This window comes from Capsella rubella, unplaced genomic scaffold (genome assembly GCF_000375325.1).
Source record: "Capsella rubella cultivar Monte Gargano unplaced genomic scaffold, Caprub1_0 scaffold_7, whole genome shotgun sequence".
NCBI lineage: Eukaryota > Viridiplantae > Streptophyta > Magnoliopsida > Brassicales > Brassicaceae > Capsella > Capsella rubella.
In genome coordinates, this window is record NW_006238917.1 from 9,131,277 (window position 1) to 9,157,742 (window position 26,466).

General features: G+C 37.4%; 7 protein-coding genes, 1 long non-coding RNA gene and 1 other non-coding gene across 11 annotated transcripts; 5 read left to right on the top strand and 4 right to left on the bottom strand.

Annotated features, from left to right (window-relative positions):
• The first annotated feature begins 801 nt into the window (after positions 1-801).
• On the top strand, positions 802-882 carry TRNAL-CAG. The gene has a single exon. It is a non-coding gene; the product is annotated as a tRNA-Leu (tRNA).
• An 880-nt stretch (positions 883-1,762) lies between these two features.
• Positions 1,763-3,401, top strand: LOC17880023 (cytochrome b561 and DOMON domain-containing protein At4g17280). Its single transcript, XM_006285137.2, has 3 exons — positions 1,763-2,493; positions 2,590-2,844; positions 2,924-3,401. Exons 1-3 carry the CDS (start codon positions 1,873-1,875, stop codon positions 3,224-3,226), a joined length of 1,179 nt encoding a protein of 392 aa, XP_006285199.1. The 5' UTR covers positions 1,763-1,872; the 3' UTR covers positions 3,227-3,401.
• On the bottom strand, positions 3,402-6,144 carry LOC17879297 (putative MO25-like protein At4g17270). Its single transcript, XM_006283988.2, has 11 exons — positions 5,748-6,144; positions 5,423-5,584; positions 5,195-5,313; positions 5,005-5,079; positions 4,747-4,840; positions 4,575-4,634; positions 4,393-4,461; positions 4,189-4,287; positions 4,030-4,074; positions 3,765-3,867; positions 3,402-3,660 (listed from the first exon to the last, which is right to left on the bottom strand). The coding sequence occupies exons 1-11, from the start codon at positions 5,874-5,876 to the stop codon at positions 3,584-3,586; spliced, it is 1,032 nt and encodes a 343-aa protein (XP_006284050.1). The 5' UTR covers positions 5,877-6,144; the 3' UTR covers positions 3,402-3,583.
• A 749-nt stretch (positions 6,145-6,893) lies between these two features.
• LOC17880878 (L-lactate dehydrogenase B) lies at positions 6,894-8,498 on the bottom strand. The gene is made up of 2 exons (XM_006283958.2): positions 7,808-8,498; positions 6,894-7,511 (listed from the first exon to the last, which is right to left on the bottom strand). The coding sequence occupies exons 1-2, from the start codon at positions 8,423-8,425 to the stop codon at positions 7,068-7,070; spliced, it is 1,062 nt and encodes a 353-aa protein (XP_006284020.1). The 5' UTR covers positions 8,426-8,498; the 3' UTR covers positions 6,894-7,067.
• A 1,349-nt stretch (positions 8,499-9,847) lies between these two features.
• On the bottom strand, positions 9,848-12,224 carry LOC17878972. 2 transcript variants are annotated; one of them, XM_023779024.1, is made up of 2 exons: positions 10,250-12,224; positions 10,052-10,121 (listed from the first exon to the last, which is right to left on the bottom strand). In XM_023779024.1, the coding sequence occupies exons 1-2, from the start codon at positions 12,121-12,123 to the stop codon at positions 10,052-10,054; spliced, it is 1,944 nt and encodes a 647-aa protein (XP_023634792.1). In that variant the 5' UTR covers positions 12,124-12,224. The 2 variants fall into 2 exon arrangements, with proteins under 2 accessions (XP_006285661.1, XP_023634792.1); XM_006285599.2 differs by having other exon boundaries at positions 9,848-12,224.
• A 3,099-nt stretch (positions 12,225-15,323) lies between these two features.
• Positions 15,324-16,387, bottom strand: LOC17879536 (RING-H2 finger protein ATL79). The gene has a single exon (XM_006282871.2). It carries the CDS (start codon positions 16,020-16,022, stop codon positions 15,474-15,476), a length of 549 nt encoding a protein of 182 aa, XP_006282933.2. The 5' UTR covers positions 16,023-16,387; the 3' UTR covers positions 15,324-15,473.
• A 676-nt stretch (positions 16,388-17,063) lies between these two features.
• On the top strand, positions 17,064-18,956 carry LOC17878739 (coiled-coil domain-containing protein 158). The gene is made up of 5 exons (XM_006283992.2): positions 17,064-17,650; positions 17,828-18,031; positions 18,223-18,291; positions 18,389-18,472; positions 18,571-18,956. The coding sequence occupies exons 1-5, from the start codon at positions 17,156-17,158 to the stop codon at positions 18,748-18,750; spliced, it is 1,032 nt and encodes a 343-aa protein (XP_006284054.1). The 5' UTR covers positions 17,064-17,155; the 3' UTR covers positions 18,751-18,956.
• A 1,500-nt stretch (positions 18,957-20,456) lies between these two features.
• LOC17879535 lies at positions 20,457-22,095 on the top strand. 2 transcript variants are annotated; one of them, XR_002833035.1, is made up of 5 exons: positions 20,457-20,810; positions 20,946-21,145; positions 21,269-21,408; positions 21,571-21,623; positions 21,958-22,095. It is a non-coding gene; the product is annotated as an uncharacterized LOC17879535 (long non-coding RNA). The 2 variants fall into 2 exon arrangements; XR_002833034.1 differs by lacking the exon at positions 20,457-20,810 and having other exon boundaries at positions 20,830-21,145.
• A 1,523-nt stretch (positions 22,096-23,618) lies between these two features.
• LOC17877633 (scarecrow-like protein 13) lies at positions 23,619-26,466 on the top strand. Its single transcript, XM_006283453.2, has 2 exons — positions 23,619-23,724; positions 24,529-26,466. Exon 2 carries the CDS (start codon positions 24,631-24,633, stop codon positions 26,227-26,229), a length of 1,599 nt encoding a protein of 532 aa, XP_006283515.1. The 5' UTR covers positions 23,619-23,724; positions 24,529-24,630; the 3' UTR covers positions 26,230-26,466.

The following is a 26,466-nucleotide window of genomic DNA, read 5'->3' on the forward strand; positions in this document are numbered from 1 at the left end:
TTATTAATTATATCGAATTACTTGTAATCAGAAACATCTCTCGATCAATAGGATTGGCATATAAGAATTTTTAATTAGTTAAACACGTATTGCAATAGGGTTGAAAGATGAAAAGTGATTAATGACAGTTTAATTCCCAACTTAAGATACTTGTAATCGAATATGAGACATCCTAATTCCCAAGCTAGCTAAAAGATGGAATGAAAAAATCACTTTGAAAGTTAAAAAACTTAAGTTTTACTGATTAATTTACTAGAAGTTAACATGAAAAATAGAAGGGGTAAATATGTGCTTGGTCCAATTTATTGTTTTCATTTTGGACTAGTTATGATGGGTTGAGAACTATCACGTTTACATGCACACCATCGATAAGGTAGTAAAAATCTTAAATTATATAAGACCATCTTTTCAAGAAATTGTGTGAGATGAAGTTATTGGGTCAACGAGGAATCAATTACTTAACAGTGTGCATGGAGAGGCATATACAATCTCTGTTGTTGTTTTTTTTTTTTTTTGTTATAAATATATCCAAGAGTTTCGTAACAGCTTACTGAAATCAAAACATTTAAAAAGCTGAGAGACTCAAAGTCATTCATTACCAAACCATGTGTCTTTTAGTAATTGTCGTGTGTCAAACTCGAGCATAAGTGTATGGAGACATCTATATTAAATGCTAGTAGTTAGTATAATATTATTGCACTATGTTTGTTGTGAAATATATTGCTGCTCTCATCATCATAGTGAGCGGGCTATTACACATATTCGGTTTATATTTTAAATATATACTCTTTATGAAAAAACGTCAAGATGGCCGAGTTGGTCTAAGGCGCCAGTTTCAGGTACTGGTCCGAAAGGGCGTGGGTTCAAATCCCACTCTTGACACTTCTCTCTTTTTTTTGTTTTTCTTGGAATATTTATGTGTTAAAAGTACATGGAGGGGTCACGCAAAGACGAACAGAGAGGTTTAGGGTTTGAGGGTTCAATTCTCAAAAGCGTTGACTAGATGAGGTAAACTTGATAGACACGTGGAAGCAAAGGGGTCCAACATCCACATGGAGGCAGTTGAGATTTTGACCAAATGAAAACACTAAACTAAAAACTCTCTTGAAAGTAGAGAGAAACCCAAACCTCAACCACTTGGCATCGGGTCTCCCACAGACTGGTGCGGTTGCTCACCTGCATTCACTCCTCCTTGTCCTTTCATTTTTTTTGGGTTAATTATAAAGTATCTATGGTTCCACACATCACATATATTAGTGTAAGTAAAAGACAAATTAATAAGTTCTAAATAGTATCAATTATTTTTACTTACTTTTAGGTTAGAGATGCCTGCCTACCCAATAGTAGTTGTGTGATAGAGAGAGAGAGAGAGAGAGAGGTTGGTAAAAACCAAGGCAAGCAAGACAGGTGTGAACCAGTTGTTGTTGACCCTCACCATTATTAACCCTTCTTCTTCTTTTCTTATTTTTTACCCTAACCTGTTAACTAGAGGCTCTTGCTTTTTACCCTAAAGATAAGAAACTGTGCTCTAGTCAACGAGCATTATTGTTGCATTTCTTAAGTTGTAGTGAGCTATTGATTTTAATGTTATATAGATCACACACTTACTTATGCTAAATAAATGTACAAAAAGGAAAATAAAAGCCTAATACGCATAATTTGATCAAATAAGAAAAGAGAAATACTGTAGTTATGATGATTCTTTTATTAGACAGCTTAACCAACAAAGCTAACCCCACTTTTTCTCTTCATATTTAAATCTCTCTTTCTCTCCTCCTTCTTTCTTCAACCATCTCCCTTCTCTTTTACATCTGAGTCTGTTTCTTTACTAACCCTTCTGTGATCCCCATTGAGTTCATTCATATCTCAGTGATGAAGTTTTTCAATCAAATCCTCTGTCTCTCCCTTTTCCTTTCCATTTCCCTGTCCTTTGCTCAGACATGTTCCAAATACAAATTCTCCAGCAACAATGTCTTTGACTCCTGCAACGACCTCCCTTTTCTTGATTCTTTCCTCCATTACACTTACGATTCTTCCACTGGGAGCCTCCACATCGCTTATCGCCACACCAAGCTCACCTCTGGCAAATGGGTGGCTTGGGCTGTGAACCCTACGTCTACGGGCATGGTGGGAGCTCAAGCCATCGTGGCTTACCCACAATCAGACGGCACCGTCAGGGTTTACACTTCCCCCATCAAAAGCTACCAGACGAGTCTACAAGAGGGTGATCTGAGCTTCAACGTCTCTGGTTTGTCTGCAACTTACCAGAACAATGAGATTGTTGTGTTGGCAAGTCTGAAGCTTTCACAGGATCTGGGTAATGGTGGTACCATTAACACACTGTGGCAAGATGGGTCAATGTCTGGGAACAGTGCTCTGCCTCATCCAACTTCTGGCAACAATGTTCGCTCCATGTCCACTCTCAATCTGGTCTCTGGTGTTTCAGCAGCTGCGGGTGGAGCTGGAGGAAGTTCCAAGCTTCGCAAACGCAACGTGAGTTTATTCTTCTGTTGACACATCTCTTTCCCTAATTTCTTTAATTGGCCAACAGAGAATAATGATTGGTTTTGGTCAAAATATGGTGAGCAGATTCATGGAATCTTGAACGCTGTGAGCTGGGGAATAATGATGCCAATAGGGGCAATCATTGCTCGATACTTGAGAGTGGCCAAATCAGCAGACCCTGCTTGGTTCTACATTCACGTTTTCTGCCAGGCTTCTGCCTACATCATCGGCGTTGCCGGATGGGCTACTGGTCTCAAACTTGGTGGCGACTCACCTGGGATTCGGTATAGCACCCACCGTTCTATCGGGATCGCGCTCTTCTCTCTAGCAACAATTCAGGTACAGTACACACTTCACATTCAAAAGAAAACCTGTAATATATGGGTATATAGCTTTATTAACCGGTTAGTTGCATTAGGTGTTTGCTATGTTTCTGAGGCCAAAACCAGAGCACAAGCACAGGCTCTACTGGAACATTTACCACCACACTATCGGCTACACGATAATCATCCTAGGGGTGGTGAATGTTTTCAAAGGGTTAGGCATATTGAGTCCCAAGAAGCAGTGGAAAGATGCTTACATCGGTATCATTGTTGCTCTTGCCATTGTGGCCACCCTCCTTGAAGCCTTCACTTGGTACGTAGTCATTAAGAGAAAGAAACTGGAGGCTAAACCGGCTCAGCATGGAGCATCCAACGGGGCTCGGTCTCAGTATGCTTAAGACTAGCACTAGACTTGCTTATTTTTCTATGTGCATAGAGAGAGTGATTTATATGTTTTATCCGCTTATCTATCCATTTTCAGTAGGTTTAACGCCTGGTTCCCATATGCATTTATGATTTTTTTGCATTCAGGATGTAGGATTTATAATGGCATTTCATTTGATCCAAACTAAATGAGTGTACATGTGAATTCATATAATCTAAAAGATCCATACCAGTCAACAGCTTAGTCACTGAGAGAGAGAGAAAGAGATATGAGTACCTAATAAATACGTAACAACAAATCTTTGATGTTCCAAAAATATCTTTCAAAGATTAAACAGAAAGCACGAGCTTCTCTGTGCATATGTGCGAGCTCAAGGAAGCTCTCGCAGCTTCAGATTTGCGATCTCTCCCACAACCTGAGCCTTGTCTGCTTCAAACCTCTCGTCCTCTGCCACAAAACAAACATGAATCATAAACATAAGAATTTTGTTAAAAGTGAGAATAGGGTCCAATCACTTGTGATACAAGAATCTCATAAGACAAGTTCCATACCTTTGTCCGGCTTGATATCGGTCAACAATCTCAGAAGTTTGTTTCTGTTCGCCACCAAAATGTTGGCGATGTCTGAAGGCTTGTTTTGGTTAGCTACAAATAGCTGTACGAAAACAATAATGTCAGTACACTTTGATTGCCCCTTTAAGTCTTTACCATCAAAACTCAGACTACAAACACATCAAAACGGACACTCGACAAAATCCGAATAATCCAATCTTCACTGGGTAAAACTACTCTATGTTTTCAGAGTACAGAAAGATACCTTGAAAACATGGAAAGCTTCTATTTGAATGGTCTTGCTTGATTCCTGCAAGAGAGTTTTTTGTCCACAGGTTTCAGTTTATATCCAATATCAACCCTGTTAGGCAGAGCCAGACACCAAATAAAATCATATGAGGTATGGGGTAAAGCATCATCATACTCTGAGAAGATTCATCAGAATCCTTAAGTTATCCATTGAGCTCACATATTTCGTCATCACAGCTGAATTTGACCGGTCCAGTAGTATATCACCCAACAACTGTAAAATTTTACACAAAGCAATCCATCAGAATTCAGAATGCTGTCACTGTTATTTCGTGATTATCCTTTTGTGATATTATCACCCCTATACAAGTTACTTTACCTTAATAGCCTGCCGTCTAGTTATATAATTACTTGATTCAAGAAGCTTTGAGTTGTAGTCTGCAAAAAACTGTAAATCAAAACAGAGTCATACCAGATCATTACGCACTGTCAGAGATGAACACAAAATACATAAGCTTTGAAGCAATATTTTATGATTTGGTACACAGTAAGAAAACTTACCCAGTCTTCATTCTTAATGAGAAACTCAGCAACTGTAGACTTGTGCCTTGTCATAAGTTCCTGCAAGAAGAAAATCACAGAACTGGAATTATGATGGCGTGCTTTAGAGAAAATCTCAATTGTGATGGCAGGGTTATTGCAAATTTGCAAGTATGTTTCAGTGTTTCCGAACCTTGAAAGTTGCAGCAGCATCAGCAGCGATGTCGAAATTGGGAAGCTGTATGTAGTAAAAGAACTTCTTCACGTGCTGTGAATCCAAAACATATCTGAACCATAGAAAGAGAAGCAGCTTTCATTGTACTATTCCCGACTGAAATATCACTAGTGAACTGTTTCTACTATATAAAAATTTGGTAGAAGATTGTCGCTTTATGTACAAAAACATACAGAATGTAAAGTCGTAAGCAAAGAAAATATAAGATTTGCTCACTTTGCAACAATCTGATGGCGGATGCACTCTCTAAACATGGTACCATAGTGTAGCGCCATATCTGTGTTTTCGAACCTGAGAGAAATCACAGAAACTCATATGAATGATAAAACAAACCTTATAAGATCATGATCTTAAAAGAAGACTTATAATTTGGAAGCCATTAACCAAATCCATCTCCTAAACTCACCCATCGATTAGAAAGTCCATAAGATCAATGTTGGATTCGAGATAATCCGACGCGATAAGACGTGAATTGACTTGTTGCCTCTGAAGATTTGCAACAACTTGAGTAGCATCTTTCCTGGCCTAACCAAAAAAAAAGATAATTTCTTCTTATTGAATTGTTGCATACCGTCAACATCATATCAAATAGCTGCCTATCTTCAGATTGAATCATGAGAAGACGAGATGTTACCTCCAAGTTCAAATTAGGAAGAGATGTAAGCAAGCGGCGAAGAGTATCCTCCTTAAAGAACTCCTGAGTCAACTGAGCACAAGCTTCAGCTACAGGCTCAGCCTCACTGTTTCCATAGAGAATTAACTTCAAATCTCGTATGCTCTTGCTTAGTTCCACCAGCTACAAGCAATTATCAGAAACTCAAACCTCAGGATTCTATCAATTGAATCACAATGATTCATTCATATCAGAAAGTTTCAGAAACCGACAACGAAAAATCAGGTTTGAGGGCAGAAATTGCAAAATCTGAAGCAGCGAGGGATGGGGGAAAGAAAAAACAAACCTTTTCCTCGCGTTTGGATTCTCGGAGGTCAGGGAAGGAGTTGGATCGATCAGCGTAAAGGAGGAGATCGCGAGTCTGACGAACAATATCAGCAGGAGTCCGTGGTTTGGATTTGAAAAGACCCCTCATCTCTCCTACGTCTCCACCGGAGCAACCAGAAGCGGAGACTAATCTTCGGCCAGGATCAGCAGCAGAACCACCTTCTTTTAAGACGCACGAATTGTATCGTAGTTGTATGATGCCCCTGGCTAGACTTAAAAGCTCTCTCTTTTCAATCCTCCACTAGGGTTTCACTATGCTTATCTCTTCTTCTTCTTCTTCCCTCGCCTTCTCCGTTTTGAGCTTTCAGATAGATCTCTTTGCTTATTTGGTTGGATTGTCACACATTTTTAGTATATGAGTCGTGCCACCTCATCTTTTATTATGTTGGTTTCAAATTCAATGCTCATAGGCCCTCATAGTCCTCTAAAATAACCAATTAACAAGAAATATAAACCTGATCACTGTTTTTCTTTTGCATTTCATATATTTTCCGAAATCCGAACTATCAATGTTTGTGCGGATTATCTTGCAAAAAACGCAATGCTACGAATAGAAAGTATATTCGCGGGAAAATCATAGTCGATATTCGTAATGTTAGATTGTTAAGAATTTAAAAAACTTTTTTCTATTTCCTTTTCTATTCATCATATTTCCCGATAAATATATATCAATGTTTATGCGGACTATCTTATAAAAGACGCAATATTTTCGCGCCAAAATTGTTTTCATGATGTTAGAAACTTAAAAACCTAATTTTTTTTTTCTATTCGTCAAATTTTTTTATCTAATAAATGTTTGTGCAAACTGTCTTGCAAAATGCACGATAACACAAAAGAGGATATTTTTGTGCCACAAAATCATCATCATGAATCATGATATTATGAACACAAAAACCTCTTTCTATTTCTTTTTCTATTCATTACATCTTTTGCATTAATATTTGTGCAAATTACCTTGCAAAAGGCGCAATATATCGTAAGAAAAGGTTTTTCGTGCAATGTAAGTGAATGAATTATGACTGCTTTAGTCAGTAAATCTTCATATATCAACCATGTCTATTGAACTAACTCACACTCAAGTTTGTTGTAACGAATACCCTAAGAATCTCTCTAACCATCCCATTATTCATATGTTTCAGTCATTACTTCAAAACAGAACTCAAATTTATGCATTAAAAAGCATTTACATAACATAAAAGATCAACATTGACACACCATCATCCATGGGATCATAACCAAAAAAAAAGAGTTATAAAATTGAAGCAGAGAGATGGGATTTTCAAAGTCCCAATTGGCTCTGCATCTCCAATATAGTCTTTGCGGATTTCTGCAGCTTCTCAGCCTCTTCATCAGTCATATGCACATTAGTCACAGCAACCACACCATTGCGTCCAAGCAAAGCAGGGAGGCTGAGGAAGACGTCACCCCCTTCAACACCATAAAATCCACGAGCAAGAACCGTGACAGGATGGATCTTGCGCTGGTCACGAAGAATAGTGCGAGCCAGATTAGCAACAGAGTAGCCGATGGCCCAAGAAGTGTAACCCTTGAGTCCAATGACTTCATAAGCGCTGCCAACGACAGTTTGATGGATATCCTCAAGGGTTTGTTTCTCGTAAGCAATCTGTTGCTTCTCTAGAAAACTTAGGACAGGGATGCCTCCAACACTTATGCTCGACCACAATGCGACCGAACTGTCTCCATGCTCTCCGACAATAAAGGCCTGCAACAAACCAATCAAACAATAGCCAGTTTCACTCTCCAATTGATCATCTCAACAATACATTATCATCGGAGCTATTAACACCTGATCACTCCTCAATTGCAGTAAATAAAACCACTAAAGCATAGATTTTTACCATACATACTAAGCCATAAAATCAAGCTAATCACTCCTTAATCGCAGTATTAAGCTAAAACGACAGATTTTTTAATCAATCATCTGATCACAAAAACTGCAACTAAAAGGAAACTATAAAAATTGCGATTACAAAATCCCTAATTTTGGTAAGAACAGACCTGTACATCCTGAGCATTAACGTCGAGATGATCTGCGATTAAGAACCGGAACCGAGAGGAATCGAGATTAGTACCAGATCCAAGAACCCGGTTCACCGGAAAACCAGAGAGCTTCCAAGCAACGTAAGTCAAAACATCGACAGGATTAGAAACAATGAGCAAGATAGAATCAGGAGAAGCTTTAGCCAGCGGAGGAATGATATGGCGGAAGAGAGCAACGTTCCTCTGAAGCAGATTGAGTCTAGACTCGCCTGGATTCTGTCTTGCACCAGCAGTGACGATACAAAGATCAGATCCAGCGGTGACGTCGTAATCAACAGAGGCGGTGATCTTGGTTCGAGGGAGGAAAGCAGCAGCGTGTTGGAGATCGAGCATCTCGCCACGAAGCTTATCAGGCTTGGCGTCAACGAGAGCGATCTCGTCGGCGAGATCTTGAGTGAGGATGGTTTGAGCGATGGCCATCCCGACGTTGCCGACTCCGACGACGGAGATCTTTGTACATCGGTTTGAAGGGAGAGGAGGATCGGAGTTGTGAATCGGTTTGAAGAAGGCGCTGGTTAGATCTAGACCACTCGGACCCAAGTCATTCAATGATGAAGTTGATGCGTTCTTCTCCATTACTTTTAGGGATTTGGTTTGATGATACTGTTTCTTCGAATTTGGGTGTGACCTCTGTGAGTGGGAACTGTATCTCTACTTATAGAGGAGATGATGACATCACTTTTGACATGTTTGTTGGTCCTTTTTATTTCCAAATTATTTATTTATAAATTGACATTTGAACTTTTGCTTTGTCCTTTTAAATTGACAAGTTGTTTGGTCCGAATCTAATTTAAAACAGTCTTTGGTCGGAAACAGGGAACAGCACCCTGTTTTACCATTATTTCAAGTCCCTCAAGATGGTTTTACAATTTGACACTTTTATCAAAAGAACCAAAACCAAAACCAAAACCAAAAAGCAGTTTTTGTTGACATGGTTTACTTGCACCTGTCTAAAGACTTAAGAGTAGTTTTTGCCTTGTCAACGAAGCAAAGTTGACGACCTAATTATAAAACAAATTAGGGTAGAACTTTCTTCTCTTTTACTTAAGGGTATAGTTGTTCTACCGTAGCAACAAAAAGAGAATAGAAAAGCTTTAGTTCAAAATTCGAGAATAGAAAAAGCTTTATTAGTTTATAATTTGCAAACTCCTTGATGTTGCAAACGATGCTTGAGTTCTTTTATTTGTATCTCTTGTTTATGTAACTCTCCAATCAACTCATTTCTCTCCTTTGTGAGTCTCCCAATTCGATTCATAATACTTTCCTGTGTGGTGAAGAGGTTTGGTGTCGGAATGTTTTTCATAAGTCGATGGTGGCCTCGCACAAAATTATCATTTGCATATTCATGTCTCTCGAATCCAACCCTTTTAAAACCCTGCAAAAAGTGAAACGAAATTATAAAAAAATTGAAACATTAATAATTAACTATCATATATGATTGAACATATATAAACTCAAACTTACATAGCCGGAAAGTATGAGTGGCAACAAATTCTCAAACCTGTAGTAAAACAACACGAGTGCAGTAAACTTCTTCGGATTCCAAATGATGAAACTCTTACCGCTTTGGCTCCATGACGCAATTGAATCCATTATATGATTATCCACCATATTATATGTCCTAGTTAGGAAACAATCATCAATATCCCTATAATCATCTAGCATCCTTAGTTTGTTGTATTCTGACGGTGCTGTAAAGCCAAGATATGTCTTAGTACTCATCATTTTGGGGGTATATATAGAAAAATGAGTCAAAATATTAGTGAACTGACATCTATTTGTTAGGAGATTCGGGAAAACCGGGGTAATTAGTCTTGCTAAATCTAGATTATATTGACACATTCAACATTTATAGATTGAAAACTGTGAATAAATTAGTGCTCGACTGGATAGTTTTGATTTGTGCATCAACAAAGGTAGCTTTAGAGGCTTAGAGCTAGGTAGCTTACGTATTGCTAAACTGAGTTTTAATTATCATGTACAAAAAGCAGGATATTATTTGCTAACTGGGAAACGTAATTAATTATTTAGATTTGACAAAAAGTGTTTTATTCTAGGTTGAGAATGAGTTCACGGGTGGTACACTGAGACGAAGGATGAGTCAAAGAGATTGACTTATTGGTTCTATAAAACTCTCTCCATTCATCAATCTTTGCCACTTTGTCATGAGGCAAAGCAGGCATGCATCTTCTGTCAACGATCTCAAGTATCTTCTCTGTTTTCCCCAGATGCATTGCCGCTTCTCTCACCGACGCTTCCCTCACTTCCACTGCTGTAACCAAACACTTCATTCCTATTACCTGTGCCGTGTTGCAAAAGCATCCTGATACTATGTCCGATACCATTCTTTCCACATCTTTCAACAGAGCCTCCTCTGTTTCAATGTGTCTTGATTCGTACTTCGTCAAAAGGGTTTGGCTGATTCGGTACATCGAGTTTGCTGCCTGAGTCTTGATAGGCCACTGAGATGGCTTATGCTTCATGCACAGTATCCGATTTTTCTCCCATGACTCTGTAAACTCTTTCTTTGCTATATCCACCAGCTCTTTCAGAACTTCTTGTACTGTTTTTCTTTGTTGCTTGGCTAGTTTTCGAAGATCCACGTTGAGCCACTTGTGGTAGAGATAAACTCCTAACCATACTACCTCTGCAGCTTTCCTGCTGTTAGCTAACTCTCCTTCGGTGTCAAGGACGTCTTCGAACTTGTTGACATAGAACAAGGCCTCGTTTACAGCTTTCACTAACTTCTTCAGTGAGTGAGGCTTGATGTTGGGAAGAGCAACAACGATACTCGTCAGTGTTACCAGTGGAAGGGCCCAACTATTAGGTGGCTCTCCAGAGGCCAGAGTAGCGACCTTGTCGCTGTCAAAATCTCGAATCCCTTCAAATCCTTGTGAGATGGGGGTTGTTGCCTGCAAGAGCTCTATTAAGTTTAAGGGTTGTTTCTTCAGACCCTTTTGTATCAAGTGATCTGTGGCCGCACGGTTGCTCCGTGCCATGTAATCCACCAGCTCATCCTCCCCTTCAAGATGCAGAACAAATTGTCTCGTTGATGGATTTGAACCCGAGGACTCAGCGTTTGCAACAGAATCACTTTTGCAGGTGAAATAAGAACAACATAGCAATATTTTACTCACACAGTATACCGTAATGAAACGGAGAAATTTACTAGCCAACACTAAACCATATTGTGTTGCAATACAGACATCAAGTATCCATCTGTTTAAGTCGTGCGCAAGCTTCTGGCTGCGGCGATTATGGAGCATCCCTAGATTCAAGGGACGTTCTTTCTTCTCAGCGAGACAGTCTACCCAATAACTCTCTACTTTCAACTCATCTTTCAGACATTTCTTTGTTCTTGATGGACACCTCAAGTTCACTGCCTGAAACCATCTGCTCGCTGGGGCAACGGTTCCTATGGCAACTGCAGCTGCCTGAGAGACTAGAACCAAAGTGGTTGACCATTTGTAATCAGAGTCTCCATTGCAGAACCCTAGTGAATGGGGCTGAAGAAAGTAAGACCGGACCATGGCTTCAGCCAACGTGACTGCACTCAAGAAACAGAGGAAACCAGTGGTGGTGCAAGTAACAGAGCGAGCCATCACAAACTGAGGGCTAGAAGTGTGAGCCATCATCCAGAATTTCATCAGGTCTTCTTTGAGCTTAGGAACCCCTCTTCTTCTCTCTGCATACGAAGGACACTGCTTCAAAGCAAACTCGTATCTCTTCTTGTACTTGAGCTCTAAGTAACGCTTCGTAGTGGGGACTGTGATAGCAGAGAAACTCAAGATCATAAACATTAGAAACATAAGAACGGTAACGACAGCGTGTTCTGGATGGAAAACGTAGATGGCACCAGTGCCCAATTGGATACAGATGTTGACAACATCGGTGATAACCAGAATCCCAAGAGCCACGAGGTTCATGAGGAGATCTTGTGTGACCATGAAACCAAGAGACGGCATAGAATTAGCCATCACGGTGCAGACGAAGATGCTGCTGCTGAGTTTAGCAAGCTGATCTTGGCGACTAGGCATAGAAGTGTTGAGATCCAAGGAGAGTTTGACGCAGACAGAGATGAAGGTGAGAGTGGTGGCGTTGAGAGAGAAGAATTTGCAAGGAAACCAGAACTTACGGTGGCGAAAGCCGTGAATAAGATCGGAAAACATGGCAATTCCACAGATCAGTGAAGCAGCAGCAACGTATACCCCTATCGATGGCAACGGCTTGCTGAACTCTGCCTCGCTTAGATTGCCATGAGAGTCGCAACCCATCACTAGTTTCGTCTCTCTCTATTTCTTTCTCTGTTTCTTTTAGCCTTCTTCTGCTATGGTGATTGGAGAGAGAGAGAGAGTTTCTAAATTGCTGAGAATCATCATCAGTCGTCAAAGAATTTGATAGTTTCGTCCACTCAGAGTCAGACAATATAAACTTTGACTTGTCTCAAGTTAGACTCGTTCAAAATCGAACGTTGGTTGCATTCACACACTGCCACAGCTCTAATCTTACGTGTTCCTCTATAAAACTGTTTCTTATTGTTTAATGATAAAAGTTTTTTTTTAAAATTTTTTTTAATGAGGTTAATATTATTTTATTTTTGTCAACTAATGAGGTAAATTTAACAAGAGTTTATTAAAATACACAAGAAGTTTATTCGTTTTAAAACACTAATAAAACAAACAAAAAATCAAAATAAGAAGTTGTTCAATGTTTTAATGTTAAGTTATAAATTCATATCATCGGTTAAAATAGAAGAATTTGGTGTATATCATTATATGGGATTATAATATAACAAGTATAATAAAAATATATATTTAAAACTTGAGATTATGTTTGTTAGTGTTACAAATTATATGTGAGATAATATAGTACGAAAGATAATAGATTTCTCAATGAAAACAGTCTACCTTGTTAAATGAAAAATAATTAGTAATAAAAATTACTAAAAGAAATAATTATGTATATCTTTATAACATAATTTATAATTTATTGATTTATTTCTAAAAATTTAAATGATATGATTATATTTAAAATAAAAATATTTAAATTACAATCTTGCGCATGTTATAAATCTAGTACTAAAAATGAGATAAAGAAAGCAAGAAAGGGCTGATGTGTCACCTATTCTATATAAATAAGTTATTTTTTTTGTCTAAAACCTTACAAACATTGTAAAACAACCAAAAACGAGTTTCGTGCAGCGTTTATAACTCATGTTGATGCAGTCGCCAATTTCCGAAACCGTGTCAGTAGGTATGACACTCTTCAAGAAGTTTCGGATGCCACCATGATCAACTGTCGTGCAGTCATTGATGAGGTGAGAGAAGCGCACTTGACACAGCCAGGAGCTATCTCCTCTTGGTGGTTGCGGAAATGTCAAAAAACACAATTTTTCAAATTTTGGACGAAAAAAACATGAATTTTCGAATGTCATTTATGTATAGACAACACATTCAATTAAAAAATCTCAATAGTTGATTTGATTCATTAAATACAAAAATTATTATTAGAGACATAAAATTAAAATAATATTATATAGAAAACTAATGAAATATAAAATATGGAATATGATTAAATACAACAGTTATGATTAAAATAAAAATAAACATGGGGGAATTTCAAAAATACCCCTTTTCATATACCTCCTTTTAAAAATACCCCCTTTTCAAACTTTATCAAAAACCCACTAAAAATGTTGAAATTTATCCAAATATGTGTGTAAGCTTATAAATATATACACAAATTACCTTTATATGTATATAAAACTTTATATACCTTTCATAAATAGCGTAAAAGTAAATTTTAAAAACCTTATAAAAACCTTATAAAAACCGTATAAACCCTTTTAAAAACCTTTTAAAAACCTTATAAAACTTATAAAACGATTTAAAACTATTTAAAATATTTTAAAATATTTGTATCGAATCTCCCAGTAGTAGTCATTATATAGAAGTACCTTATAAACTATATAAAACTTTATAATTTTTTATATTTAAAAAGAGATATTTTTGAAAATGGATAGATAAAGAGGGTATTTTTAAAAAGAGGTATACCAAAAGGGGTATTTCTCAAAAATTCTCAATAAACATTCACAACAATGACATATATATATATATATATATTTAATATATCTAATAAATGTAATCTCTCAACTTTATTTTTTGGTTTATTGGTCATAAAATCTCCCTTATTGTTTTATTTAATAATTTTTTTTTTGTATTTCATATTTGTCTTAGTTTTGTTATTTTCAATAAAATTATTGTATTTAGTTTTTTTTTATTTATATTTAATAATAATTATTTTATTTTATTATAATTATTGAACTTAATATTCTCTTAGTTTTATACCTAATCATAAATTTCTATTTAATAACTAAAAACATGTGCATTCTTTGTTTTAAATTAGTTGCCTATATATGTCTATGCATATATATGTATATACATTATTTTTTGTTTGCAAGAATAATAATATGGCTCAATAGTTCAAAATATGCTAAAAATCTTTAATGCTCATAAATTAGGATTGAAAAGACATTTCAAAAATTTATATTTTTTCGCCCCAAATTTAAAAGTAGTTTTTTTTTGTTTTGACATGTTTTTATCTCGATGTTTATATTGACAATTTCACCCTTTGATTTTTTTTTCCCTTTCCCCAAAAATGTTTATAAAAGTAAAAAATATCCTCGACATTTCTTTCTCTCTAAGTATAACGACGTCCTTTGTCTGTGAGTGAATTACCTTCCATGAAAAGTACAGTCCCCAAATAATGTTACAATCTGTGTAGTAGTAACACACGGCACCAACATATTACAACGTATTCAGGACCTCATGTTCAACACAAGTGTCTAGCTGATCCCTCTATAACTTTATCTGCAGAATGTTACATGCACCGTGTTCCATATCCACCCGCATCTCCTCTGCTTTCGCAAACCAATCCACACAGAATCACCACACCTATCATTCTCAAAGCGAAGTGTTGGTTGTATTCACACACTGACACAACTCTTATCTTACGTGTTCGTCTCTCCCCTTTACAATCCCTAAACTATAACAATTTATTATATATTGTATGTACCTAGCTCTCATCATGTTACCACGTAAATGTGGTCTATAAATTAAATGTAGAACACCTTTGTACGCACTTGGAATTTTCTCCTATTGCTAGAAAGCCTAGAATCATACTAGGACAATGGAGTTAATGCTCGTAATGTGAGTCATTCCACCATTTTTTTCTTCTGCTCACTCTATCCATTATCTTATCCAGTAACACCTCTTCTCTTTCTTATCCAACAATTGAGAGGTTAACACCATTTCAAGACCTCATATTTCTTGAACTCCAATATTGAATTAAGCCTTTTGCCCCTCTGTATTATGAGGTAAGGTTTCTGCTTCGTTTACACACTGGTCTTTGTTTGCTTTTTGGGTTGTATATGATGATGATTCACAAAAGTGACTTTACATCAATTTCCAGCGTGTGTGTAATTTTCATGATTTCATGGAATATACTACGACCAAAAGGTTACAAATAAACTAACTTGGAAAACATGATAGAGGTGTGTGAGGAGTGGTAAAGACAATTAAGAGGAGAAAAAATGAGCAAAGTAAACCAGGAAGCTACCAATTGACTAATCTGTAGTACTTGTTAGTTGTAAGCTCTGTGGTGAGTGAAGTTGAGGTGGGGAGGAGAAGATGTTTGCCCTGCAAGTGGGACAAGAAGAGTGGGAGGAGGAGAGCCACTTCTGGATGCAATGAACGTGGAATCCATGTTTGCATCTTTCCAACACGCGTAAGGTGTCACCATCTTGGAATTCAGACAAACAAATGATACACTCTGCTTCGGTGCCTGCCAAGTTCATCCCGGGGGAGTAAACAAGTGTCGGGGGAAGTTCTGAAAGAGAGGCTTCATCAGGGTCAGGATCAGGTTTAGGGTCATGCTGGAAGAGTACTGGACGGAGGCAACAACGGATGGCAACGTGGAGAGAGAAAACACAAATGAGAACAGAGAAGATGATGATGAGGAGGAGGGAGGCGTTGGCTGCAAAGTCATTGGAATGAGAGTAAGGCTTCCAGCCGCAACTCTGGGACGTACATGTAGAGGTAAACTGAGGTTGGGGATCAGATGATAATAGCAGCCGCATTGGAACTCTGCAGGCAAGTTCCCAAAAAACCTTCATGTCTTGTTGTGAATTTTATAGAGTGAAAGAACAAAAAGAGAGAGCATTAAAGAGAAGAGGACACACAAACGAGAGTGTGGCTTTGGTCTTATTTGTGAGGAGGGAGACGTGGATGTGTCCAGAGAAAGGGACCACTTGAGTTATGAAGGATATGGATTGGTGGTGAACGTACTGATACATATCCATCTGTCATTTATAAGACAAGATTCTTCATGATATTAGCTTTCCCCTCCTGCCAAGGCAACTCTACAGTTGCCTTTCTTAATCTTTAAATGCTCCTTCAGTTTCCATCTTATCTTAAAACACTTATCATTGATGATATTGTGTGTTAAGGATTTGAACTTCTCATACACATGCTAGTCCAGTTACGTGTTCTATTCACATTACAACTCTTATTAACTAATTCCTTAAGTCTTTTACGCAAGAGGCAATTGGAGGCTACATAAATGCAGTGTTTTATGTATGACTTTGGGTTTACTATTAGACTTTTGGGTTCTATATGGACCAATGCCAACTACATTCATTCATTCATTCCATCTTGATCTTCCTCTATGCCCCCAAATAGTTATTCCTATTTACTGCCGACGTAAATACGAAATGCTCTTAGATTAATCCCAACAAAAGAACATGAAAGTCTCTTCACTTTGTGTATGTCATTTTTACAGTAAAGAAAGAAAGAAAAGGAGTTGACCCCAAACAAAAAACAAAAAATGAATAAACAAAATTCCAAACAAAAAAAAAACTACACAAAAAGCAAAGAAAACTTAAAATTGAAAACTATATGGACTCTCTAATAAATTTATCTTCTAAAAACTTTCTCCACAGTCTACAATCATGTCATCTCCTTAAGTGTAGAGCAATTAATTAATTAAAATCTTAATTAGTAGTAAGTATTTAATCATTTGAATAACCAGAAGAACAAAATTCAAATAAACACAAAAACGCCGTTAAACTTTATAAGCCCATTATTAGGCCCAATATAATGAAAAAGTCTGACTTTTGAACAGAGGATACGAAATTTGAAAAGAAGAGAGTGGGACATTGGGAAAAGAGGAGAAACCAAATTCCCTCTGCTTCTTCTTCTTCCTCATTTTCAAAATCACTGATCCTATCTTCGAACCTTCCATTCAAAAATGGCATCTCGCTATAACTCCTACGATTCTAGATCATCCGTATCCTCCTCGATTCACTCAGATCTATCACCCTCCGCCGAATTCAAATCGAACAAGCCACTTTCATCCAAGGCCATTGTCAGATCCAAATCTTCCTACTTAACCAAAACTACGAAACCCGTGAAGCCTGATAATAATCCTGGAAACCTCACTAGTATGATGAAGAAGCTAATGGAGATGAAGAAATCTAATTCCAAGAGCAAGAGGGTCGAGCTTGTGGTTCCCGAGGAACTGAAGAAAATTGATACTGTTAGAGGAGGAGGGAAGAGTACACTGGGTACATTACAGAGGAAGCTTTTCGGGAAGGAGAAGGTGAAGGCATTGACAGAGGTTAAAGGTAACACTAGGACTCTGTCTATGGTTCTGAGAAGCGAGAGGGAGCTTCTGAGCATGAACAAGGACCACGAGGTTGAAATCGCTGAGTTAAAATTGCAGCTTGAAGACAAGAACCGTGAAGTAAAAATCTTCTTTCCCCCTCTTTAAAGCTTAGTTTTAGTTGTTTAGGGGTTTTGGGAATGTGTCTGTGTTAGAACAGGTTAGACTCATGGAGACATCAGCTGAGTTTAATCTAGAATCAGCTTTTTCTTTTTTATATAAATCAAAATTTGGAATAAAATTGAGCTGTTTCTGCAGGTGGAGAAGTTGAAGGATCTTTGCCTAAAGCAAAGGGAGGAGATAAAGTCACTGAAGAGTGCAGTTCTGTTTCCGGATGCGATGAACAGCCAAATTAGCCAAATGCAGGAGCTGAATCAGGCAAGACAGATCATTCCTAACCTTCAAAAGCAAGTCATTTCACTCAATGGCCAGCTCCAATGCATTGCTCATGATCTTGCTGAGGTAATTTGCTTCATCTTTTCTCTTTAATTAGTAGATATGCATGTAACCCCTCTCGTGGGACTTAGAAGCTGAGTGTAATGGAAACTGAGTTGTGAGTATTGGGAAGTTTATTTATGGCATTGCTGCAGCAACAATTCTATATAGCTTTGAGTATTATCTAATAAGAATCTGGAATAACACATCTTTATCAGGTGAAAGCGAACAAGTATATGTCAGAAAGCTGTTACTGGCAAGCAGAGACTTCTTCCTATGATTCACTGGTAAGCAAAATAGAATCAAAATTAGGATCTTCAAAGAATATAATTTTAGAATCAACAATAATTGGCAAGGGTCTTATTAGAATTGAATGCATATCAGGAATTCAGCTCAGGAAGTCCTGATGGATTGGCTCTAGAAGATCTAAATCCATGTCTAACCCCTTATACCAAGAAGAAGCCTAAGGTACTAGATTTTTTAGCCTTGAGGGACAAATCTCAGGTTCTTGGTCATTGGCTCACAAGATAGAACTTAATAGAACTGCTTGGCGATATACCGCGCAGGAGTTTGAGAGGGTTGATTCAGCAGAAGAGAGCTTGTCAGGGAGAAGCACTATAACAACAACGGGAGGTAAAGTCAAATCGAGTGCAAAAAGTGTAAAGTTGTCAAAGAGCTCAGAGGGAAAGACAGGGCGGAGATCAGAGGAGAACAGAGGATGGTATAGAGGTGGGAGAATGTTTTAAGGTAATAATAATAGTACCTCATAAGGTAAGCTTGGTCCATTTTTTTGTTTCCACTTGATATGTTATGTCTCTTGCTCTCAATCTCGAGAGAGTAGTATGCTTTTGGTAAACCGTCTGTAGTCATGATCCACGATTGAGTTGGAATAAGAAAAGAGTATTATGTGTAAAATAGAAGTCATTCAAAAAAAAAAAAAGAGTTAATGGTACTAGTAGGTGAGAGAGCAAATGTGTCTCCTTTGCATCCATCCCCTATTCTCACTTGATGACCTCATACTTACTTCTCAAAAATTTAGTTGCAATATCAATTCTGCTTTATTAGTGTTATTTTATTTATTATTTACATTAAATTAGAATCAACAATGAAAACATGTGAAACAAAACAAAAAAAAAAAACTAAAACATGTATTTCATTGAGATATTCATATTGCACCATAGATAAAATTGGCCTCATGTTGCCTTTCCTCCCTACTCTTTATCCGACAACTCCCAAATATTCTTCATTTTTCTCATGCATGCTCAGTAATCAGTAGTACCAATCTCATTTATATGTCTATGTTTCCTCTATATATAACTATCCTTGTTAGTTTCTCAATGACATCCAATTGTCTCAAACTATCTAATAAACCTCCAACACCCAGAATCCTTATCACAAAGGAGTTTTGCCATCTACTTGAAATAAAAAGAAAACCTTTTCCATTGCTATTCCGCATATTAACTTTAATAAATGGGTAACTATTAGTATTATTAAAGAGATGGTGTTTGTAATAAGGAAGAAACAAGAAAGCAAAGAGAGTAACCGTGTGCGGTGTGAGGGCACCATGATTACGTATCCTACTCTTTACGTAAGTCTCTCCTCTCTCTCTCTCTCTCTTTATGAAAAGATTGTAGTAGTTTCGCCGAAGCTCGTGCAATTAATTTACATTTGTCTTTTTGGCTTTAGATATTTTAGGACAAAAGAGGGGTCAAGTGGAGGACTACAGTACTACTCCTGTCCACCCCCAAAAATAACACTACAAATTAAATTAGATTCAAAAGGGCTTTGCAATATTCTTTCTTCTTAGAAATTTCAAACTAGAGTTGAAACCTTACCTAGAATCATTAATATTCAAGTTTCCTTTGATGGAACATTTTACAAACCTCTGAGATATATCCTCAGGTTTTGTAAGAACTTTGTGTTTGTACATAAATAAACTCAGACTAGTGATATAGATAGGAGATAGCCATCTTTTGAAAGATGAAAGGACGATTCCATGCTTTTACATCTCATCCTCTTCTTTCTTTACGTCTTTTAAAAACACACACAAAAAGAAAAGATTAATAAAGTATTTGTTTCACTATTTATAGTCCTTTGTTACCAAAACACACAATCTTTTCCATGCAAGTCACACAAATTTTTGTATCCATAGATATATATATTCTCACCATCTTGTTTAACCTAAAAACAAATGAAGAAAAAAGAAGGACAAGACATGTGTCAGACAGTCAGAGGATATTTGGGAGCATCCACGAACGTTCTCAAATCTTTGGATTTTTCCGACGTATGATCTATATAATATGATATATGTGACGTGAACGCGTTCTCCTCTTTTACGATCCCACCACCGTACAAAACACCTACGCGCCTCCACGCGTCGCTTCCTCTCCCCCGTCTTTTACAGACACGCGCACACTAGTCGGAGTATTGGAATAGTACTCTTTTGTTTTTCATATATAATGCCATATTTAACGGGCCATCTTTAGGGGTCTTAACCCAATTAAAAAATACCAAAATATAGAAATAGTGAAATTGGAAGAGATAAACGGGTGTTAGCTAAGACTCTTTTGGTTTGGGTTCTTCTACCAGGTGTTAATACGTGAGTGGCTGCATAAATTGTAAATGAAAACATTTTTCTTTTTTCTTTTTCTCCTCCAAAATTTATTTTTCTTCTCCTCCTCACGTTTCGAATCATGGCGGACAAAGCAGCAACGCAGTCCTCCTCGTCTCCGCCGGTAATCTCAAAACCCGTCCTCTCTTTTTCCGATTTACTTCACTTACCAACTCCTGATACTCCTTGTTCAAGGTACTGAGACTCTTGATTTTGATCATTTGTGATCGTAATTGATTTCTAGGTTTCTCTCTGATGTTCCTGCTTGATGCGATTTTGTATTGAAGTAGATGATGCTTTTTGATTGGTGTAACATTCAATTGCATATAGGACATGGAATCAAGTTTTTGTGGGTATTGAGTTGAGGTTTCATAGCTAAACTTAGAAGCAATTTCATGGAAGGAGAGAGTTGATGGCTGGAAAATGAAGCATGAGGAGAACACTGGTCCGGTGAACACACAGGCTGCTTCTGAAAGAGGTGGAGGAGATATTGACGCCAGCACAGATATTCTCGTAGATGAAGCTTTGTTGTAAGTTCTTGTTTCGTTATCTCGTTTGGTCCAACTTGGCGTCTTGTTCTGTTTCAGGGTTATGACATTGAACAATCTGAACATCTTTCCTGTTAAGCATTATCCATTTTATTTGTTTTACAGGAATGACGAAGCAAGGCAGCCTCTACCGTATAACAAATCCAGTGCCAAATGCTTTCGCTCTGTGGCTGGTCTCATTAATACGTGAGATTTGTTTCCATTGGGGGATTTTTGGATCTGTTTCTTCAGACATCAGACAAAAGGTATTAAATTCATTTGCTGTCATGTTCTTTTACCCTCAAGATCCTTACATGTTATAGATTTTGTTGGTGTAAGCGGCCCAATATCTAGCCTTCATTCAAATCTAATGTTGAAGTGATTCTGCTAGAAGCTCATCTATGATTCTTGGATTTGTGCAAATGCAGGTGATTCTTGGTACGTTTCAGTTTGATAGAAAGAAGGACGATGCCGCGAGGGGGTAAGCATCTCATTCTTTCAGCTTCAGTTCTTGATTTTATTATGTGAATCAGTTCTTGATTTTATTCGGGTTGGTTCTTTGTTATGTGAATTGATACCTCAAAAGCTAAGTTGGTTGGTCAGTAAAAAGTATACTCATCGAAAACAAAGTTTATGTTGATGTGTTTGGCTTTGACACTGAACATGACATGATATTCCTACAAAACACATACATACATTGGCTCAATCTTGTAGCAATCGGGTTTCATCATTTCAGTTAACTAGGGCCAGGATCTTGGTTTTGTGTAGGAAGGCTTTTTTGGGGGACTGACATGTTATTGGTGTGTTTGCTGCAGCTAAGCATTGGGAAGCATTGGAAGGAGCTTGTTGGTTACAATGAAATCTGATTTATAGTTCATGTATCATTTCTGCAACATCTTTGTGTTCTCCTAAACTACACTCTTTGTGCAATTGTGACTTGTCCAATTTGTTTATTTTTATCATAATTGTTTTTTAAAAAATAATTTTGAATTGTATTTTCTATATATTACAATTTCCAAATATGTTTTATGTTTATTTTTATATGTTTATATTTAATTTTATAATTGTCAATTCATAATTGTTTTAACATTTTTTAAATTTTCAAATTAATTAATTTAATAAATTTATCATTATTATATTATTTTAAATGTAAGAATGTACGGGTTCAACCAATAACGCAACAATTTTGCTTTGTTTTTAAAACACACTATTACATTATTAATATATTATAATTACCCTAAGATCTATCCTTGGGGTTATGCCCTTGCTCATGCCCTAAGAACAATATTTATAACATTTTTTTTTGTTAGGTATGAACAATATTTAAAACATGAGATTTTATGTAGTCTTATCGGATGGTGGTGCATGGAAGAGTTATTGAAACTAAAAACTAGTTAGATGCACATTTTATCCGTCTTTTGTGTCCCGTCCGTTGCATTGCAAATTTGCAATCACCGTTGATCTATTGTTGTAACTTTCGCTTATGTACACACATCTTTCCGCATACAAACATAAACCTATTCTTATATCAACCTAACATATGCAATGGAAAATTTTTACATTAACAATAAGTCAATCGTACGTTTAGAAACATAGTCTATAAAGCTTCAAAATATGAAAAATTAATTGAAGAAGAAATATGATTTTTTTTTTGGGGTCCAATTAGTCTTTAACAATAATTTCAACGACACTATTTTGAAACAAAATTGAAAAGCCGAAGTCTTTACTAAATACAAACGAAAAAAGTAATTTTGACATTGGCTGTTTATAAATTTTAATACTTATATGCTTGTGGATGAAAGTAACTTGTATGTATCTTTAATTGTCATTTTTATTTTAGTATGCTCCAAAAATTTGATATTATGTCATTCTCGTTAATTACATTATTGTATTGTGGTTGTGAGTTTAAAAATTATAATTGTGAAGTTGACACCAAAAAAGAAAAAGAAAGAAAAAACCATGGAAGCCACGGTCATATTTATAAATTATTTTGTGGAATTAAAATTAAACACAAGATGATTTGAACATTTTCCTATAAATTAAAAAGAAAAGAAAGCGACAAGAGTAGAAAATACATAACAAAATTAATTAGTCTAAAATAAACCCTATGTTTTTATAATTAATTATCATGTTCCACACGCAATTTCCCCTAATCGTCACATTTTAATTAATTACTCTACTAATCCCTTTTTTTTTTTTTGTCGCCAAATACTCTACTAGTCTACTTTAGCATTCCATTATTTATTTATTTTGTGAAAACTTTAGCATTCCATTAATGATAAGCAAATTAGACGTTAACACAAGAGTTAATTAAAATTAAAATACACAAACAGTGGTAGTGCAGCTACTGCCGTCCAAAAGTCAATGGTCAGAGTGGTATTTTATGTAAATAATGGGAAAAGCGGGGGTGTTTAAGTAGTCAGCTCCGAGAGAGTCATGACAATTTGCACTTTTATTATAATCTCCATCTCCTTCATCCTCAAGCTGATTCTTGAGTATGCTACGAAAACTTCTTCTCTTTTGTCCCCTTCCAAGCAAAATCAACTAATCTGCAAATTCTCTTCAGCTTATCTCCTTTAAAGGTTAGCTTTTTCATTTCATGGTGATCTATGTAGTCTCTTTCTCTTTTAATTTTCCTTGTCAAACGATTCAATTCCATTTGTTTGTTTCTAAATTTAACAATTGCTTCTTCTTCTTCTTTTTCATATAATTAAGCTGTACCCTTATATGGTTTTAAGCTTTTTGATCATAGGTTTGTGGATTCTTAGCTTATATGTGCCTCTTTTGATTGTTGGTTTGTGAAAGGAGATGATGACTTGTTTGATTTGGTTTTGGTGTAAGGTATTGATAATACCCAGTAACCAAAATCTCTCCTTTGTGTTGTTTATTCAAAATTACCTAACTTTACACTGATGAATGTATAAAATCTTGACTTAGAGCGTGGATTTTAAGCTTTTCAATCAAATAGGTTAACCTGATTCTGGTAAAAATCTCTGCTTTACGGTTTGACTCCAGCCTTAGACCAGATGTGGTTTCTGTAGAGAGAGATAGAGAGTGGTAGGTTTCAGTTTTTTCGGGTGGAAGCTATGAAAATATTATCCCTTTTTATCTTTTACTGGCAATAGGAATCTCAAGGCAGTAACAAAAACCGATCTTTGATTTCTGAAAAGATGTCAGATCTGTTTTCTGATGACGCTATGGTTGATTGATTGTGAGCAGACTTGCCAAGGGTTGAAGTATACATTTTTTTGTGGCATAAGTTTGAGTTTGTTTGGAGAAAAGTTCAGAATTAGACCTTTTATCTTTAATCACAAGTGTCTGTGTATAGTTGCTTTACTCTGTTGTAGCTAACTTTTTTCTTTTTTGGATCCCTTTCATGGAGACAGGTTATTACTCTCCTCGAAATTGAACAAGAGACGCACTAGAGAGAGATTTGGCTAAAGAAAATTGATCCAGGGGGTGCGTTTTGTTGGGTTTTTTTTCTTCCAATGCAAACGTCTCAGAAACATCACAGTGCGGCAGGACTGCACATGCTGTATCCTCAAGTCTACTGTTCACCTCAGTTTCAAGCGATAGACAACAATGGCTTCTCTGATATCCCATCCAAAGAAAACTTTTTTACTCTTGAATCATCCACTGCTTCCGGTAGTCTTCCTTCATATGACTCCCCTTCTGTGAGCATCACATCTGGCCGGAGCCCGTTTTCTCCGCAGGGCTCTCAGTCATGCATCTCGGATCTCCATCCTTCTCCTGACAACGTCTATGGATCACCCTTGAGTGGGACCTCTTCTTTAGCCTATGATGAAGCTGGCGTCAAGAGTAAGATTCGGGAACTTGAGGTCTCGCTGCTGAGTGGTGATACAAAAGTTGAAGAGTTCTCTGGCTTCAGCCCTGCTGCTGGGAAGTCATGGAACTGGGATGAACTCTTGGCATTGACTCCACAGTTGGACTTGAAAGAGGTGCTGGTGGAGGCCGCTCGAGCTGTTGCTGATGGAGATTTTGCTACAGCGTATGGATTCCTCGATGTCTTGGAACAGATGGTGTCGGTCTCAGGAAGTCCAATACAACGGCTAGGCACTTATATGGCAGAAGGGCTTAGAGCTAGGCTTGAAGGGTCTGGGAGCAATATATACAAAGCTTTGAAATGCAATGAGCCAACAGGAAGAGAACTGATGTCTTACATGGGCGTTCTCTATGAAATCTGCCCCTACTGGAAATTCGCATACACAACTGCAAATGCTGCAATCTTGGAAGCAATAGCTGGGGAAACCAGAGTCCACATTATCGATTTCCAGATTGCGCAGGGATCACAATACGTGTTTCTGATCCAGGAGCTTGGGAAACGCCCTGGTGGGCCGCCATTGCTACGTGTGACGGGTGTAGATGATTCACAGTCCACCTATGCTCGCGGGGGAGGACTCAGCTTGGTAGGTGAGAGGCTCACAAAGTTTGCACAGTCATGTGGTGTCCCGTTTGAGTTTCACGATGCCATCATGTCTGGGTGCAAGGTGCAGCGGGAACACCTCGGGGTGGAACCTGGCTTTGCTGTCGTTGTGAACTTCCCTTATGTATTGCACCACATGCCTGACGAGAGCGTAAGTGTTGAAAATCACAGAGACAGGCTGTTGCATCTGATCAAGAGCCTGTCCCCGAAACTCGTGACACTGGTGGAACAAGAATCAAACACAAACACCTCGCCTTTCCTGTCACGGTTTGTGGAGACACTGGATTACTACACAGCGATGTTTGAGTCGATAGATGCAGCGCGGCCACGGGATGATAAACAGAGGATCAGTGCAGAGCAGCACTGCGTAGCAAGAGACATAGTGAACATGATAGCATGCGAGGAGTCAGAGAGAGTGGAGAGACATGAGGTGCTGGGGAAATGGAGGGTCAGAATGATGATGGCTGGGTTCACAGGATGGCCGATCAGCACATCCGCAGCTTTTGCAGCGAGTGAGATGTTGAAAAGTTATGACAAAAACTACAAACTGGGAGGGAATGAAGGAGCACTCTATCTCTTATGGAAGAGGAGACCCATGGCTACATGTTCCGCGTGGAAGCCAACCCTAAACCAGATCGGGTAAGTCATGGTGATAGTAGTGACTTGAGTGGATGAAGAGCACAAACAAACACATCTGTCTCTGTAAATTTTTGAGGGTGTGTATTTTAAGTTGTAACAAAACCTAAGTCAACTAGTTATATATACATATGTATACAAAAAACCAAACCTGGTTTGTTGTTTTTTCTCTTGTAAATTATTCTGTTGTTGTGGGTGGATGGGTGCTAGTAATGAAATATAACCAAAAACATTGATTAGGCCA

Excerpts from the sequence above, each read along its gene's own strand:
- LOC17880023 (XM_006285137.2), top strand. The coding sequence starts at position 1,873 with ATGAAGTTTTTCAATCAAATCCTCTGTCTCTCCCTTTTCCTTTCCATT. Across the intron at positions 2,494-2,589 it reads CCAAGCTTCGCAAACGCAAC|ATTCATGGAATCTTGAACGC; the intron begins GTGAGTTTATTC and ends TATGGTGAGCAG. Across the intron at positions 2,845-2,923 it reads TCTCTCTAGCAACAATTCAG|GTGTTTGCTATGTTTCTGAG; the intron begins GTACAGTACACA and ends TAGTTGCATTAG.
- LOC17879297 (XM_006283988.2), bottom strand. The coding sequence starts at position 5,876 with ATGAGGGGTCTTTTCAAATCCAAACCACGGACTCCTGCTGATATTGTT. Across the intron at positions 5,080-5,194 it reads ATGGACTTTCTAATCGATGG|GTTCGAAAACACAGATATGG; the intron begins GTGAGTTTAGGA and ends GATTTCTCTCAG. Across the intron at positions 3,868-4,029 it reads AAGCTTTCCATGTTTTCAAG|CTATTTGTAGCTAACCAAAA; the intron begins GTATCTTTCTGT and ends GTTTTCGTACAG.
- LOC17880878 (XM_006283958.2), bottom strand. The coding sequence starts at position 8,425 with ATGGAGAAGAACGCATCAACTTCATCATTGAATGACTTGGGTCCGAGT. Across the intron at positions 7,512-7,807 it reads TTAATGCTCAGGATGTACAG|GCCTTTATTGTCGGAGAGCA; the intron begins GTCTGTTCTTAC and ends GGTTTGTTGCAG.
- LOC17878972 (XM_006285599.2), bottom strand. The coding sequence starts at position 12,123 with ATGGGTTGCGACTCTCATGGCAATCTAAGCGAGGCAGAGTTCAGCAAG.
- LOC17879536 (XM_006282871.2), bottom strand. The coding sequence starts at position 16,022 with ATGAAGGTTTTTTGGGAACTTGCCTGCAGAGTTCCAATGCGGCTGCTA.
- LOC17878739 (XM_006283992.2), top strand. The coding sequence starts at position 17,156 with ATGGCATCTCGCTATAACTCCTACGATTCTAGATCATCCGTATCCTCC. Across the intron at positions 17,651-17,827 it reads TTGAAGACAAGAACCGTGAA|GTGGAGAAGTTGAAGGATCT; the intron begins GTAAAAATCTTC and ends CTGTTTCTGCAG. Across the intron at positions 18,032-18,222 it reads TTGCTCATGATCTTGCTGAG|GTGAAAGCGAACAAGTATAT; the intron begins GTAATTTGCTTC and ends CATCTTTATCAG.
- LOC17877633 (XM_006283453.2), top strand. The coding sequence starts at position 24,631 with ATGCAAACGTCTCAGAAACATCACAGTGCGGCAGGACTGCACATGCTG.